The sequence below is a fragment of the Callospermophilus lateralis genome, chromosome 8 (assembly GCF_048772815.1).
Source record: "Callospermophilus lateralis isolate mCalLat2 chromosome 8, mCalLat2.hap1, whole genome shotgun sequence".
Classification (NCBI taxonomy): Eukaryota; Metazoa; Chordata; class Mammalia; order Rodentia; family Sciuridae; genus Callospermophilus; species Callospermophilus lateralis.
The window spans coordinates 19,967,983-19,982,711 of NC_135312.1; the positions used below are offsets into that span (position 1 = coordinate 19,967,983).

The 14,729-nt window shown below is 34.1% G+C and overlaps 1 protein-coding gene across 1 annotated transcript in view; it reads left to right on the plus strand.

Moving 5' to 3' along the window:
• Tbc1d19 (TBC1 domain family member 19) overlaps positions 1-14,729 on the plus strand; it is a 139,955-nt gene that overhangs the window by 24,536 nt on the left and 100,690 nt on the right. Inside the window, exons 2-4 of the mRNA XM_076864836.1 lie at positions 5,434-5,506; positions 6,349-6,394; positions 13,062-13,137. Of these exons, the coding sequence (XP_076720951.1) occupies positions 5,434-5,506; positions 6,349-6,394; positions 13,062-13,137 (195 nt within the window). The remainder of the gene's footprint in view (positions 1-5,433; positions 5,507-6,348; positions 6,395-13,061; positions 13,138-14,729) is intronic.

A 14,729-nucleotide genomic window follows, 5' to 3' on the forward strand; every position in this document is an offset into this window, starting at 1 on the left:
CTTATCCAGAAAGTCACTTGGAGACCGGAGGCAGGCCTTACAAGGTTAGTTGACATAGAGGAACTCTACAGGCCCATCTAACCTTGAGATTCTGTGATTCTTTGGGTGTGGAATGATTGATGAATCTTAAAATTAAATGACAGCCTAGTGAGAAGTGGAGAGGCCAGGTCTCGCTAGAGGGAACTAAGTCCTCCGGCTCCTGTGTGTATACCGCCCTAGGCCTGTTGCATGGAGTGTCCCCCAGCCTGCCTCGCAGTGTCTTTGGCAGAGCTGCTACTTCAATTGCTTTGCCTCTCCAGTTTCCTTTACTCAATAAGGTTAGAAATATAAGATTTCTAGTGATGGAGGCTTTGAAGTAAGACTGTTGCTAGGAATAGAAACTAGGTGTGTGTGTGTGTGTGTGTGTGTGTGTGTGGAGGGGGTGTTTTGGTGGAAGGAAGGCTATGTGTTTTTAGAGTACAGAAAGGTGGAGGATATCAATATGGGTGAAGGATATATGCAGGCCATAACTATGAGTTCATTTTATGCTCTCTTGCTGCAGTGTATTTTAGCTCTCTTGGTGAGCTAGAGGCATTTTGTTTAAGAGAAGTCTTAATGTTTGTTATAGATATTTTTAAAATCTCTATCCTCAACCCCCTATCTCCTTCCCTGACAGTCTATTGTAAATATTTAGCCCATTTCCATTTGGGCACATCTTATATTATGTAGCCTAAAAGTAATTGAAAATTTTTCTACTTGAATAATTTGTTTAGGTATTGTTTTCCCTATTAAATAAAGAAACTAAGATGTAGAGAAGTTAAATTACATGATCAAGGTATTAAATAAGGCTGGGATTATTCCAGAACTTTTAATGCCATTAGTCCCAAGAAGTTTTCAAACTGTGCTCTATTTTATCCAAGGATTCTGAAAATTCTATTTACTTAAAAACATTTAATTTAAAAGTTATAGTAAGAAACAACAATCTTCTAAACTCATTAAGTATCAAACCTTTAGTATATAGTTCACTACTCTGTTTCTAAATTAACTTGTTGACGGATAGATCCCAGGGAAAAAAGCTCTATCTCTTGTTTAATCTCTCTTCATATGTTTGGGAGAGCCTATAAATATGCCATGGATAAGGAAGAATGTAATGCTGTGCTGGTTTTTAAAAAACATTTGGACTTGCACATGTTTTCTCAAGGTACACTGTGCAAGTGAGGATCTTACTGCAGCAGGTTTGCTGTACTTGGTGTTGGCCAGGGAAGGGACCCATGCATGAGCTTAGTGTAGTCCCTGGCATGGTATGCTGCTGTTACACGACAACTGGGCCATGGGGCAGAAATACTATGTTATACATAGTGTTAGCAGTTGTAAGGGCTGGAAGCTCTTTGTCTGATTTTTATATTTGTGATAAATAATTTTTGTATCTATCTTTCAAACAAAAATTTCCAACTACTTCTCTTTAAATTTCCTGTATCAGTTTAATTTGGGACTGTGCTGAGGTTGCCAGGAAAGCTATTAGAAATGTTCATGTTTACCTTTGTGAATCAAAAATTTTCTCTACACAAGCAACCAAAACACAATACAAAAGTAAATTAGATATTGAAGCTATATCAGAATAAAATTGTATCTTTTTAGTGTTAATTATGACATTAGCCATTGAGAAAAAAGCCTTCTTTGTTTTTATTGCATGATAATACCAATTTCATTGTATTCTATACAGTAGAATTCCTAATAATATTTAGATTTATTTGCAAAAAGAGTTATACTTGTAAGTCATGTTCCAGAATGATCGTGCCTTATTGTGTTGTCCTCTTTGTCTCCACTGTCCTGCTTTTTTTTTTTTTTTTTTTTTTTAATTCTTGGTGGTGCTGGGGATCAATCCCAGAACCTTGTGTATGGTAAGCAAGTGCTGTACCACAGAACTGCAACCCCAGCCCACTGTCTTGCTTTTAAATCTTAAATATCTGAGGATTTTTACAATTAGCTTGGAAGGTTAGTGAATTTGGTTTGTCTTTAGTATAACAAGTATATCTAGGAAGTCTAACAACCTTGAAATATCAAAAATGTTTAGAAAGGTAAACCACATTCTCTTTTCTCTTAAAATTCTTTAAATTGTGCTCTCTGATTCATTTCCAAATACAGGCTAGTAAAAGAAAGCTTATTTCCTTTTAAATAATGAGCAGGAATTTTACAGCTTTTAAAATATTTCCTGGGAACAACAGATTGGAAACCATTCTGTTTAGTTAAAAATAATTTTATGAAGTTCCTTGTTTATTTTGGAAGGAAATTGGCTAAAAAGAATAGAATGTGGTTTGGTCAATGTAATTTTGTCAAACAACACTATCAGGATACCTAATACTTGGGATGCAAAAAGGAAGAAGACCTGGCTCTTGTCCTTGAATTTGTACTCTAGCCAGAAAGACAAATCCCTAAGCTGAACATTACATTGTAATCTGGTAAATACAATCACAGAGGAACAGTGTTCTGTATTTGCTGGGAGAGTTGGCAAAGGAGGTGGTATTTGAGGGAAGTCTTGGAAGCTAGTAGTTGTTTCCAGGTGTTGAAAAATCCCTTCTATCTGATGACACAATAGAAACAAAATCTTGGAGCCCTTCAGGGACTTGGCAGTTGGGGGATCAGTGAATACAGTTCACTGTGACTAGAGAGTGGAGTGTGTGTGCTGAGGAGGTGTGAAAGGAGGGGAGGGGTGGGGTGGGGTGGGGTGGGGTGGGGGTGGGGGGTGTGGAGGGGTGAGGGTGTTGTTCTTGATGGAGCAGCAGGAGGAGATGCATTTGTAGGGAGGAGCTGGGTCTGCATTGTGAAGGAAGGGCTCAACATGCCTGTTGAAAAATTTAAACTTCTGTGTGTTATGGAGAACCACACCAGGACAGACTTACATTTAGGAAGAAAACACTGGAGGATATATTGTGAAAGGGAGAAATTTGTTCCTTCATTTAATAAACATTTATTGAGTACTTCCTACATGAAAGTAACTATTCTAAGTACTTAACAACCATAAAAGAGAAAAAGATGTCTGCTGTAGCTGAGTTTTCCAATTTAATGTAACAAGGTGTATAATATGCCATAAACATAATAAATCAATTAACCATACAGTGTATTAGGAGGTAATAAATGCCAAGAAAGAAGAAAAATAGAGTAAGGGGCTTGGAAATGCCAGGTGTGGTGTGGTTGCGGTTTAAGTAAAATGGAAAGAGATCCAGTTCAGCAGCTGTAATGGTGGTCCAAATAAGAAGTGATGGGGACACAGACTAGAGGCTGGACTTTAAAATGTAGGTTAGAAATAGATTAGAAGACAAATTTCTTCTTTTTCTATTTTGAACCTTTTTATTGTAAAATAGAATCCCCCCCCCCCCAGTTTAAAAAATCCTGCACAAGTGTATGACTCATTGTTTTAAGGTGAATGACAGTGACAACCACCTGTAAAAAGAAGTGAAACTGTCAACCACACCAGAAGCCCCACCATTTGTCCATCCCAGTCACAAACCCTGCCCTGACAATCTGATGCTTATGCTAATCACTTTTCTGCATTTCTTGATAGTTTTATTAGTTTAAATATATATGCCTGGGTTTAGCTTAGTCTTGTCAATTAAAGAAATTGTGATATGTCTTTTAAGTTTTTTAACTTATCAGTTTCCTCCCTTTTTTTTTGTTTCCTTATAATTTATTATCTGTAGTACTAGACCATTTGACTTTAGAGATTTCCACAGCTTGGATTTTTCTGATTCTAAATTCATTGTGCTACTCAACATGTTCTTCTGTCTTTTGTATATCTTATAAATGGACAACTGGACCCAAAGCTTCATCAGCCTTTGGCTTGGCTATAGATAGTAGAGTGTTCTTTCATTGAGAAGCATATACATGTTCTCTTTTACAATGTTAATAGCTGTTTCTACTCAATGCCTAGAATTAGCAATTCATTGGTGTTGAAAAATTGTGAAATTCTAATTATATCATATCTATTTTAGTTATTAGCTGCAGTGCTTTTATAAAGAAACATTTCCCTTCATTTACTATCTGCTTATCTAGTGGTATAGTTCCCATAAGAAAGACAGGTTAAATGCTTTGTTCACTGAGTTAGTTCCCTGTCATCTACAGTTTTAGTTAATCTGTCAACATTTTTTCCTTTGTGTGACTTTGCAAGACAAAGGAGTGCTAATTGGTGAGTTTTAAAAATTAATAGCTGTTAGCTCCTACCTCTTCTCATCTCAGCTACTATATATTGAATTTGGCAAAAGCCCTCCCTATTTTAACTACTGTCTTAAAATTGGCTCATCATGTGTTCTAGAGGATGTTTGTTAGCTAATTTGGGGTTCTCTTGCATTCACCCACATCAGCTATCCCATTGATGTTTCTGTCTGCTACTGCTTGTACAGATGTTAATTCCATATAGGTCTTGTGACTGCGTTTGGTCCCAGCTGATTGAATTTTGAGTTTGTCGGGGATATCTTACAACTTAATTTTGTTGTAAATGTTTTTCTTGGGGTTTTAGTTATCTAGTTGCTTGATCTGTTGTTTTCCTCCCCGCTATGGAAATCAGGGAGATTAAAAAATGAAACCAAAATGAATGAACAAATAGAAACCCAACTCTCTGCTACCAGTGTCATCTTCCAAAAAAGGGGTCCAGTCTTTGAAGAATTAGGGTGGAATTGAGAATAACTTTGATAGTTCTGACGTGGAAGATCTGGTGGGTGATAATTTCATGGATGAAGTTTTAAAAATAGAAGAAAGAAGCAAAGTTGTAAGTAGAAGACAAACTCAATTTTTGATTTCTTAGGTTTGGAATGCTCATGAAATACCCAAATGGGCTGCTTCTTGAATTTGACAGAGAGAGCTAAATGATGAAACATCAACACCTTGGGAGTAAGCAAAGCCATTACAAGTCGGGAAATATATTATTTATGGTAAAAATTACAGTATGAGAAACCAGTAGAATAGAAAGCATGAACTTGAAGATGAAAGACTGGTAGTTTTAATGTGTTTTTCATAAATATGCACAGTAAACACCTATTTACATTTAGTATCAATCCAAAGAGGAAGACATGTATAAAAATAGATTTACATAGATACAACTTGTGTTTTTGATCATTAGGTATAGGTGCTATATCTGTTGGATATAATATTAAGTGAATGAATATATAAAATCTGATGTTTAGCATTCATAAGCTGCTAAACATTTTTTTTAAACTTCAAGTTTTTATATTTTGATTAGACTATAGTGTTCTGTCAAGGAACATCTGTTTTAAGACTATGTAGGAAAGTCTTCTCTCTCTTATGAGTTATTCCAGATATTTCTGTACATCTCAAAGTGAATTTTTCAAATAATACTCACATTTGGACATTCCTTTTTTAAAAATTGCACTAGCATTATATATCAACCCCAATGATTCACTTTTGATCCTGGTCTTTTCTTCTTCTTTTTCAAAAAACTAGGCCAGCCTTCAGAGACCTGAAATTAAACTTGAATCACTAAAAGAAGACATTAAGGAATACTTTAAAGTATCAGGTTTGTGTGTTTTTTCCTAATTCTTTAAGTATCCCCATACTTCTAGTTACTCATTCAAAATTATAAAAAACTATGCTGAATAGGTTTCTATCTAGTGATAATTAGAATTATCAGCCATGGTGTAAGAATAAGGAACACTCTGTGCTTTATAATCACTATTAAATATCTTTTTCATCTTGCAAAATGTCCTTAAGGTTGTAAGTATATTCTTAGTAAAGTACCTTGTCATTTTGCTTTTTACCTGGGGCTTTTTTCTTTCTACATTTTTTTTCTACCTCTTCTGTGCTTTCAAACAAAAAGAAAATCTTAATTTTTTTTTTTTTTTTGTAGAACAAGAAAGTTTCTCTATAGAAACCCATGCATATGGAAAATGAGATATTAAGTGATGGTAACTCATAATAATCTGCATCTGTTGTCCAAGAATTTAGTGACTAGTTAATTGTAACTAGTTATTTGTGCCTGTCTGGGTCAGGTGCCAGACTGTTTCCTGCCTTCCCCTTGGCACATTTGTCATAGCAACATCCAAAGATTTTGGCCTTCAGCGAGCACCTTGGTAGACGAAGAAGGAAATGTTTCTCACAACTTGAGAAAATGGCACAAAAGTTTAAATTTAAAAATATATCATGTTGATGACTTTGCTACTCAGTATTAGCTGAGGGTCATGGTAAAGGTGTAGTAATTCCTTAATACCATGTATTACATAGTATTTAGCAGTTGACAAAGTTCTTTCACAAATGAATCTGATGCCAAAGATTTACTGAGTTAAATTTTGTTAAGATGTATGTTATTTAATGAACTTTATGTTAATATATTTTATTCTTTTTTTTATTCCTTAAAAACAGGTTGGGAAAAGAAACTTCAGAATGCTGTTTATAGTGAACTGAACGTGTGAGTTTTTCCCACCTATTTTGAAATACAGTTTTGTTAAGCTATATTTACTTTGTAAGTAACAAAAGTTATGTTTAAAATGCTTACTTGCAAGTCTTGCTTCTTTGGGATATCAAAATATATTTGTGATGTACTAAGGATACTAGTCCTGAAGTCTACCAAATATATAGTGCATTTTAGCCTAATTCATTATCTGTATGAAGTTATAAAAGTAGCTGCAGATGACCAGGAATTATGTCATTTGTATTAAACCCAGATCTGTTTCTGAGTGTGTGGTTCATGCTGTTGTGAAAATGTTTTACCTTTTACCTTTGTCAGTTTGTTATGAGAGGATTTCCTTTTACCCTTTATAACTCAGAGATCACAGATGTATCATTTCAAATGCAGTAAACATGCTTCTGAAGGGAAAAAACCAAAACAAAAGAATCCCCAACTATTGCTCTGTATGCTCATTGTATTATTATTTCTCATTCATATTTATATGGTATTTCAAGTAAGTTAATATAATTAAAAATTACTACAACCTTACCTGGTAATAAATAATGAAGAGATTGGTTTTTGTTATCACCAAGAATTTTATATTAACAATTTGGGCTGGGGTTGTGGCTCAGTGGTAGAGCGTTTGCCTCACATGTGCGAGACCCTGGGTTCGATCCTCAGCATCACATAAAAATAAGTGAAATAAAGGTATTGTGTCCAACTACAACTAAAATATAAATATTTTTAAAAAACCAATTCACTCATTCAGTATAATTAGGGAATATTTCTTCTAATATTTCAGATAACTGGAGCTTACTAACATTCTTTTTATTGTCATAATTTTAGATATTACACTTTATTCTATCCTTACAAACTTACAAATATAAAAACAATTGCCCTTTTTCTTTGCAAAATTGGTGTCATCATTAAGAACATAAGTGTTTTTTTTTTTTTTTTTTTTGTTGTTGTTGTTTTGGTACCAGGGATTGAACTCAGGGGCACTTTACCACTGAGACACATCCCCAGCCCTTTTTTATACTTTATTTTGGGACAGGATCTCACTGAGTTGCTTAAGCCCTCACTGAGTTACTTAGGCCCTTGCTGAATTCCTGAGGCTAGCTTTGAACTTGTGATACTCCAGCCTCAGCCTCCTGAGCCACTGAATACAGGTGTGCACCACTGGGCCTGGCAACATCAGTGTTTTCGTTTATCTAGATTTACCATCAGGGTCTGTTAAAACATGTAGAACTATTTGCCACCACACAAAATACAAATCCAGAATGTTAGCTTTTGTAGTTTATTCAACATTCTATTATGAATAAATTATTTATTGAGTAACTGCCATGTGCCATGTGGTAGTACTGTGCTAGGCATTGGGGATCTAGAAAGTAAACACAATTCTACCTTCATGGAGCTTATAGTCTTAGTTCTTATGCCTGTTGGTTTTGTTTTGTTTTGCATTTTTATTGCTATCACTTTATTTGTTTCTAATATTCTAACACTTCCATTTCTAACTTGCCCTCTCTAATCTATGATTAACTGGGAAATAAGATTACACAGCTTAACCAGACTATCTCCAGTTTTTTTTTTTTCCTTTTGAAATTAAAAGACACAGATGAAGGCCTGTGGACATATGCTTTAGATACACATTTTTTTTCTAAATTAATATTTACTTTGTTTATTACTATCTTCCCCATTGTTTTTTGAATTCTTAAATAATATCAACTTAGGTGCTACCTATTAATTGAAGTTGACTGTGACTATACCTTTGGTGGTACTAATAATCAGAGGAATAGATATTTATCATGACAATAAGCTGCCTCTTGTATATAATTCCAAACATTGGATAATATGAGGATGTTTTATTAATGATTGCTATTTTTGTTACAATACATTCCTGAAAGCAGTTTTGTGTGGCAGACAGCAGGGACTATCTTTTTTTTTACCTGATAGCAGGGACTATCTTTCATTCATTATCATATTTCCAACATTCTACATGATAGAACTTTAAATAAATATTTTTTTAATAACTTGTTGGGAATTTTAAAGGAGCTCAGTAGTACTACCTTTCTTCCTCATTTTGGTTCTGAACAAATAGAAAGTTAAAAAGAAAACAAAATGGCAAATGGAAGATTGAAATTATACTTTATGACTGTTAAAGATTAGGTAGGAGAGCATAGCTTAGTGCAAGAGCAAAATGAGTGCCTCACCTAAACTCTAAAACAGATAGACTTTATATCCAGTCAAATACCAATGTATCACCGTGAGCATGTTCAGTTTATTCTTCCCAGATTTCAACATTGGATAAAGCATTTAAATTATAGTATAATGAGGACCTGGAGAGAGGCTGAGACAGTTAGGGTGATGGAGTTCTTGTCACAGAGAAAGGCATATCCTAAGTGGGATGAAGTGTTTCCCCCAACGTAAGTCAGAAGAATAAAGTGGACTTAGTATATTCTGTACCTATTTTTCATTAGCTGCAACCATTAGATGGATGAGTAAAGAAAGTAAAGTAGGAGTATTCATTAGGTAATACTAAATAATTGAAGCTAAACATGCATTCATGCCGAATAGGTGTGAATAGAATACTTGGACTACACAGATAGGTTAGCTCTTCCCACTTCAGATTGTGTATTTTGGTTAATTATTTTTCTGTTTATTTTAAGCAATTAGTTAAATATTTGTTAAGTAATCAGTGTTATAATAATGATAATTGACATTGCTGGCATGCTTATTTTGCACCGGATGCTATGCTGAGCATTTTATATACATTGGCTTGTTAATGTAGTCTTCGTAACAAGTCTATGAAGTAGAATTTGTTATTATTACCATTTTACAGAAGAGAAAAAGGAGGCTTAGACTATATCTTAGTCTTTTTTGTGCTACTGTAACAGAATACTTGAGACTGGGTAATTTATAAGTAATAACAATTTGTTGGCTCACAGTTCTGGAGCCTGGGAATTCCAATATCAAGGGTGGTAGCATCTGGTGAGAGCCTTCTTGCTGCATCATCACCTATGGAAGGCACTTGGGCAAGAAAGGGCAAAAGGAAGTTAAACTCTTCTTTTTGTAAAGCCCATGAGGGTGAAGACCTCATGGCCTAATCATTTCTCAGAGGAACTTTAATACTGTCACAAGGCAATTAAATTTCAACATGAATTTTGGAGAAAACAGATCATCAAACCATAATAGTTCACTTAAGTAACTTGTTGAAGATGATATAGCTAATAAATAGCTGTGTGAGGGCTTGACCTCCAGCTGTCTGATTCCAAAACCCATGGATTTTTACTGCATCTCACATATGTATATATTTTATCTTTTGACTGAATTAAAAATATTTTGGAATAAGAATTCTTATATTGTTTCTTTTAGTATCTCTAATAGCATCAAATAAGTGACATTGAGTCTACAAATAGTTATTGAGCCACCTACCAGTGCTAGCACATGATAAATATTTGTTAAATTGGGGAGATTTAGTGTAATTATTAATTCTAACCTTACTACAAAGATTTAAATAAGGCAGCCGAAATGTACTGATTTCTTTCTGTGTCTTAGTCTTCACTGCAATTTGTGCAGAGCAGATTATGAAGAATTAGATGACTGTTATTTTCCCTTAAGGAACATAAACTAAAGAAGTAAATAAAACTTGAATAAAATCTTGGCTGGGGGATAACTCTTTCCTAGTATGCATTGGCCCTGGGTTTGATCCCCAGCAACATACAAAACCAAAACAAAATAAATGCCTTACTATGTATGTATGTGTGTAAATATATGAATGTGTCTAACATATACATATGTTATAACACAAATAGTCCACTGTTACAGCAGATAAATGTAAATGTCTACCATGCCTTAGAGAGGTATGAGTGTCAGATAGCAAGGATTCTAAAATAGAAGCTGTTAGGATAATGGGTGCTTACACTAGACCACGAGGTATTGAGTGAGTCTCTTCATGGCTTTCACTGAGAGAGGGCTTAAGCGGTGGACCTGGGTACCTCCAAAATTATGTGGTTCTCTTTTGCCCTCTTAGTTTTAAATGCCACCTTTTGTTTATTCTCTGAGGTAATGAGAATAATGAATGAGTAAGCTAGATAATTATTGCTTTTATGAAACTTTTTTTCCCCAGGGGCACACAGACTTTAAAGAGGTAATTAAGGTACAATAAGTAAAAGAAGCACGTAAGACAGGCACTTAACTAGACTTAGGGATGCCATGGTGGCTAACCAAAGGAAACAGTGTTCAGACTGAGATCAGAATCACTGAGCTAGAATTAGTAGAGAGAAAAAGCATTTTTGGCAGAAGGGACCAGCACTCTAGACGTACAGAGGTAAAAAGAATGTGGCACTTTAGAAGAACAAAAAAAAGTTTGTATGGCTGGATGGTAGAAGGTGAAGGGGTCTGGAAGAATCTAATATGTAGGCAGGGATGTGCTTACTTTGTAGACTTTGTAGACTGGATCCTAGGAGGATTTGGGTCCTATGTTAAAATCTTTAGTGACAAAGATCACATTTGTATTTTACTCATTCAACGATATATTAGTTATCTAGTTATGTGCCAGACATTATATCTGACATTGGAAATACATTTGTTCATGAATAAAGAAAACATGATGCTGATTAACAGTCAAGCAAATTGGCAAGTAGGTTGACAGTAGTCTGGAAGCAGAGAAAACTGGTTAGGAACTTGCTAGATGAAGGCAAGGAAGTATCATTGTTGCCTAAAATAAGTTTCTGTCAGTTGGTAGGGAAATATGAGGAGTATTGAGGGGGACAAGAAGCAGGAATCAAGGATGCTGTGAAGGTTTTTGTGCATTTTTGTTACCTAACAACTCTTTTCTCTTCAAATTACTAAATGTAAACTCTATGAGGGTAAAATTTTAGAGTGTTTTGTTCACGTTTCTATCTCTTTTACCTTGAACACTTAGCTCTTTAAGTATTTCTAAATATGAAACACTTTCTTGTTGCCTCTTGTTACTTGTATTTTTGGATAAATTTCTTTTGATTATTAAATAAATTTTAAGATCTTCAGTAAATGCTCTCAATTTTCAATCCTAAATTTTAAAATCTGTTTAAATTTAGATATTATTAAACACATGCCTCTTTATTACACAGTGTGAGATAGTTTTAGATTATCTTGTATGTAAGATAAGCACTACTAAGGTATCTAGAGACTCAAGGTTTTTTTTTGGCAGGGGTTTCCCCAGAGGCCTTCACTTCTATCTCATTGCTCTGCTTTTATTTTCTCATGGCACTTATTACTACCTGATACTATGTATTTGTTTTCATAATTATTGACTGCCTTTTTTCCCTAGAACGTCAGAGGTTGTTTCAATTACTACCATATACTCAGTACTTAGAATGGCTCAAGTATTTGTTTATTTTTAATTTTTTAAATTAATTTTTAAATTTATATATGACAGTGGGATGCATTACAATTCTTGTTACTCATATAGAGCACAATTTTTCATATCTCTGGTTGTATACAAAGTATATTTATACCAATTCATGTCTTCATACATGTACCTTGGATAATAATGACCATCACATTCCACTATCATTTCTAATCGCCTGTCCCCTCCCTTCCCCTCCAACCCCTCTGCCCTATCCAGAGTTCATCTATTCTCCTATACTCACCCTCCCTACCCTAGTATGAGTCAGCCTCCTAATATCAGAGAAAACATTTGGCATTTGGCTTTTTGGGATTGGCTAACTTTACTTAGTATTATCTTCTCATACTCCATCCATTTACCTGCAAATGCCATGATTTTATTCTCTTTTATTGCTGAGTAATATTCCATTGTGTATATATGTCACATTTTTTTTTTTTTTTATCCATTCATCTATTGAAGGGCTTCTAGGTTGGTTCCACAGTTTAGCTATTGTGAATTGTGCTGCTATAAACATTGATGTGGCTGTGTCCCTGAAGTATGTTGTTTTTAAGTCCTTTGGGTATAGACTAAGGAGAGGGATAGCTGGGTCAAATGGTAGTTCCATTACCAATTTTCCAAAAAATCTCCGTACTGCTTTCTGCATTGGTTGCACCAATTTGCAGTCCCATCAGCAGTGTATGAGTGTACCTTTTCCCCCACATCCTCGCCAACATCAAGTATTTATTGATTAAGTAAATATATTTTCTTTGAAAATTATATATTTTGAATGGAAAATGTAATGTTGCTTGGAAAATAGAGTTCATAATGCCATAAAATTTTCAAATTTTGTTCAATTTGTGAATTTATGTAGTATATATGAAACATGATTAGTATCATAAGAAGTATTTATATTATCATTTCAGTTTTTTTAAAATATATATAATTTAGACAAAGAAATTGGGAGAAATGAAATGATTTGATGTATTGATAAGTTAATGCGTTTTTTTAACCTTAAAATTCCTCTTAATATTGTAATATTTATGTGCTAAAATAGACATTTTCATGTGAGTATTTGTAGAGATTAGCTCAGTTTATGAGTTCAGACTTTCAAGCAATTTAACTTCTAACATGATTAAAAATTTTTCATTACTAGTGCGAGAAGAATTAAAGTTTTATTAGATTTTTGCACTCCATGTAAACACATAGAACAAATATTCTCTTTCATTCATAACATGGACTACAGAGGTAAATAAATTCTTATCAAGAGAATTAATTATCAAGAGTTCTTTATAATATTTAGCTGCTTCTTTTTGCTTGTAGGTATCCTTTACCTAGTCATCCTGCTGCACCTCCTGAACATCTCAAGGAACCTTTGGTATACATGAGGAAAGCTCAGGTTGGCTACTGTTCATTTTAATTTTATTTTTTCATGCTGAGTTATGTAATTCAGAGTAAAGTTCTCATTGATATCAGGAGTACGTGTTATTCATTATATGAAAGACTGGGTAGAACCACTAAAGTGGTGTCCCTAGTGCGTTCATACTCTTTCTTTTTATTTTCAGTAACCAAGGATTATACCTATTTAACCCTAGTAATCCTGAAAGAAACTGAATAGAAGAGGGGAAAGTGTACTATACTGGCCATTTAAAATGTAATAAAATGATCACGTGACAATCTAGTTGTCATGTCTTGTGATACTAAAAACATTAAATATGAATCACATTTTCCAACTCTCTTATCTGTCCTTCACTGGGTTCACCTCCAACCTGGTTCACCTCCTTTTATCAGAGTACTGTTCCTGAGCCGCCTTCTCCATGCTGGGTAGGGCTCTCTGACAGCCACTGCTGAGGTGCTCCCTCTTAAAATATCAACCTTTGAAGTAGTGTTACTGACACTGTATTTGAAATATGTTTGTTCTCACACACTAATGGATTGGAAATGACTAAGATCACTTTAAAAGGATAAAATAATTTAAATGGAAAAGCTATTAAAATCTGTTAGGAGAGAAACTCAATAAATACGCTTTATCACATTTCCCCCCAATTCTCTTATCTGTCCTTCACTGGGACAGCGTGGTCCTCCTCCCTTTGGCAGAGTACTGTTCCTGAGCCTTCTTCTCCATGTGGGTAGGGCTCTCTGGTAGCCATTGCTAAAGTGCTCCATGGGCATAACAGAGTTGGACTTCACTCTCTAGAATAGCCTTAGAATTAGATTTTTAAAAATTTTTATTATGAAAAATTTCAAATATACTCTAAAGAAACACCCACAAATGCATCACACAGCTTCAATAATTATCATGATTTTGCTGCTCTTAAACATTTTTTGCTGCTTTGAGTTACCATGTTCCACAATAGTAGATGATAGGTACATTTTTATTTTTCAACTTTTATTTTTATTTAAAAATCCTGAAAGTTAGATGGTGAAAGAAGGCAATATAAACAAAAAATGTGGAGATATTTGAGGAAATATATATATTTTTTTCTCAAGGTAGTGTCTCTTAGGGTGAGATAATATATACTTACTGATTTGTCATAAAACATAATAGTTAAATAATACACGTGTAAAAGAATTGTGTGGTCTTTGTTGCAGGGATTTAAAATAAAGAAACTAAAACTAAGAAAGTTGGGTCTAAATATTTTTTGGAATTTTCTAAAAGATATGAAGAAAGTATCAGTTTTAATATATTAAGTATAAGAAACAAAGGTTGGTTTTCTGTCATGACTGAAGGAAGAGAAAGTGAGTCCATTCTGAAAATAATGAGTTCATTCTTAAAGTATATCATCATCTCTGATAAAAATCCATGTGAACGGTAAAGGAATGTATCTTCTTTTCAGATTTACCCACTAGATTGGGGATTAACAAACTGTAGACTATGGTCCAAATTCAGCTTTCCTCCTATTTTTTTTTTTTAGTCCTGGAAAGCTAGGAATTTTTAAAACATTTTTAAAGGTTGAAAAATCAAAATCAAAATAATACAAAAAAAATCTA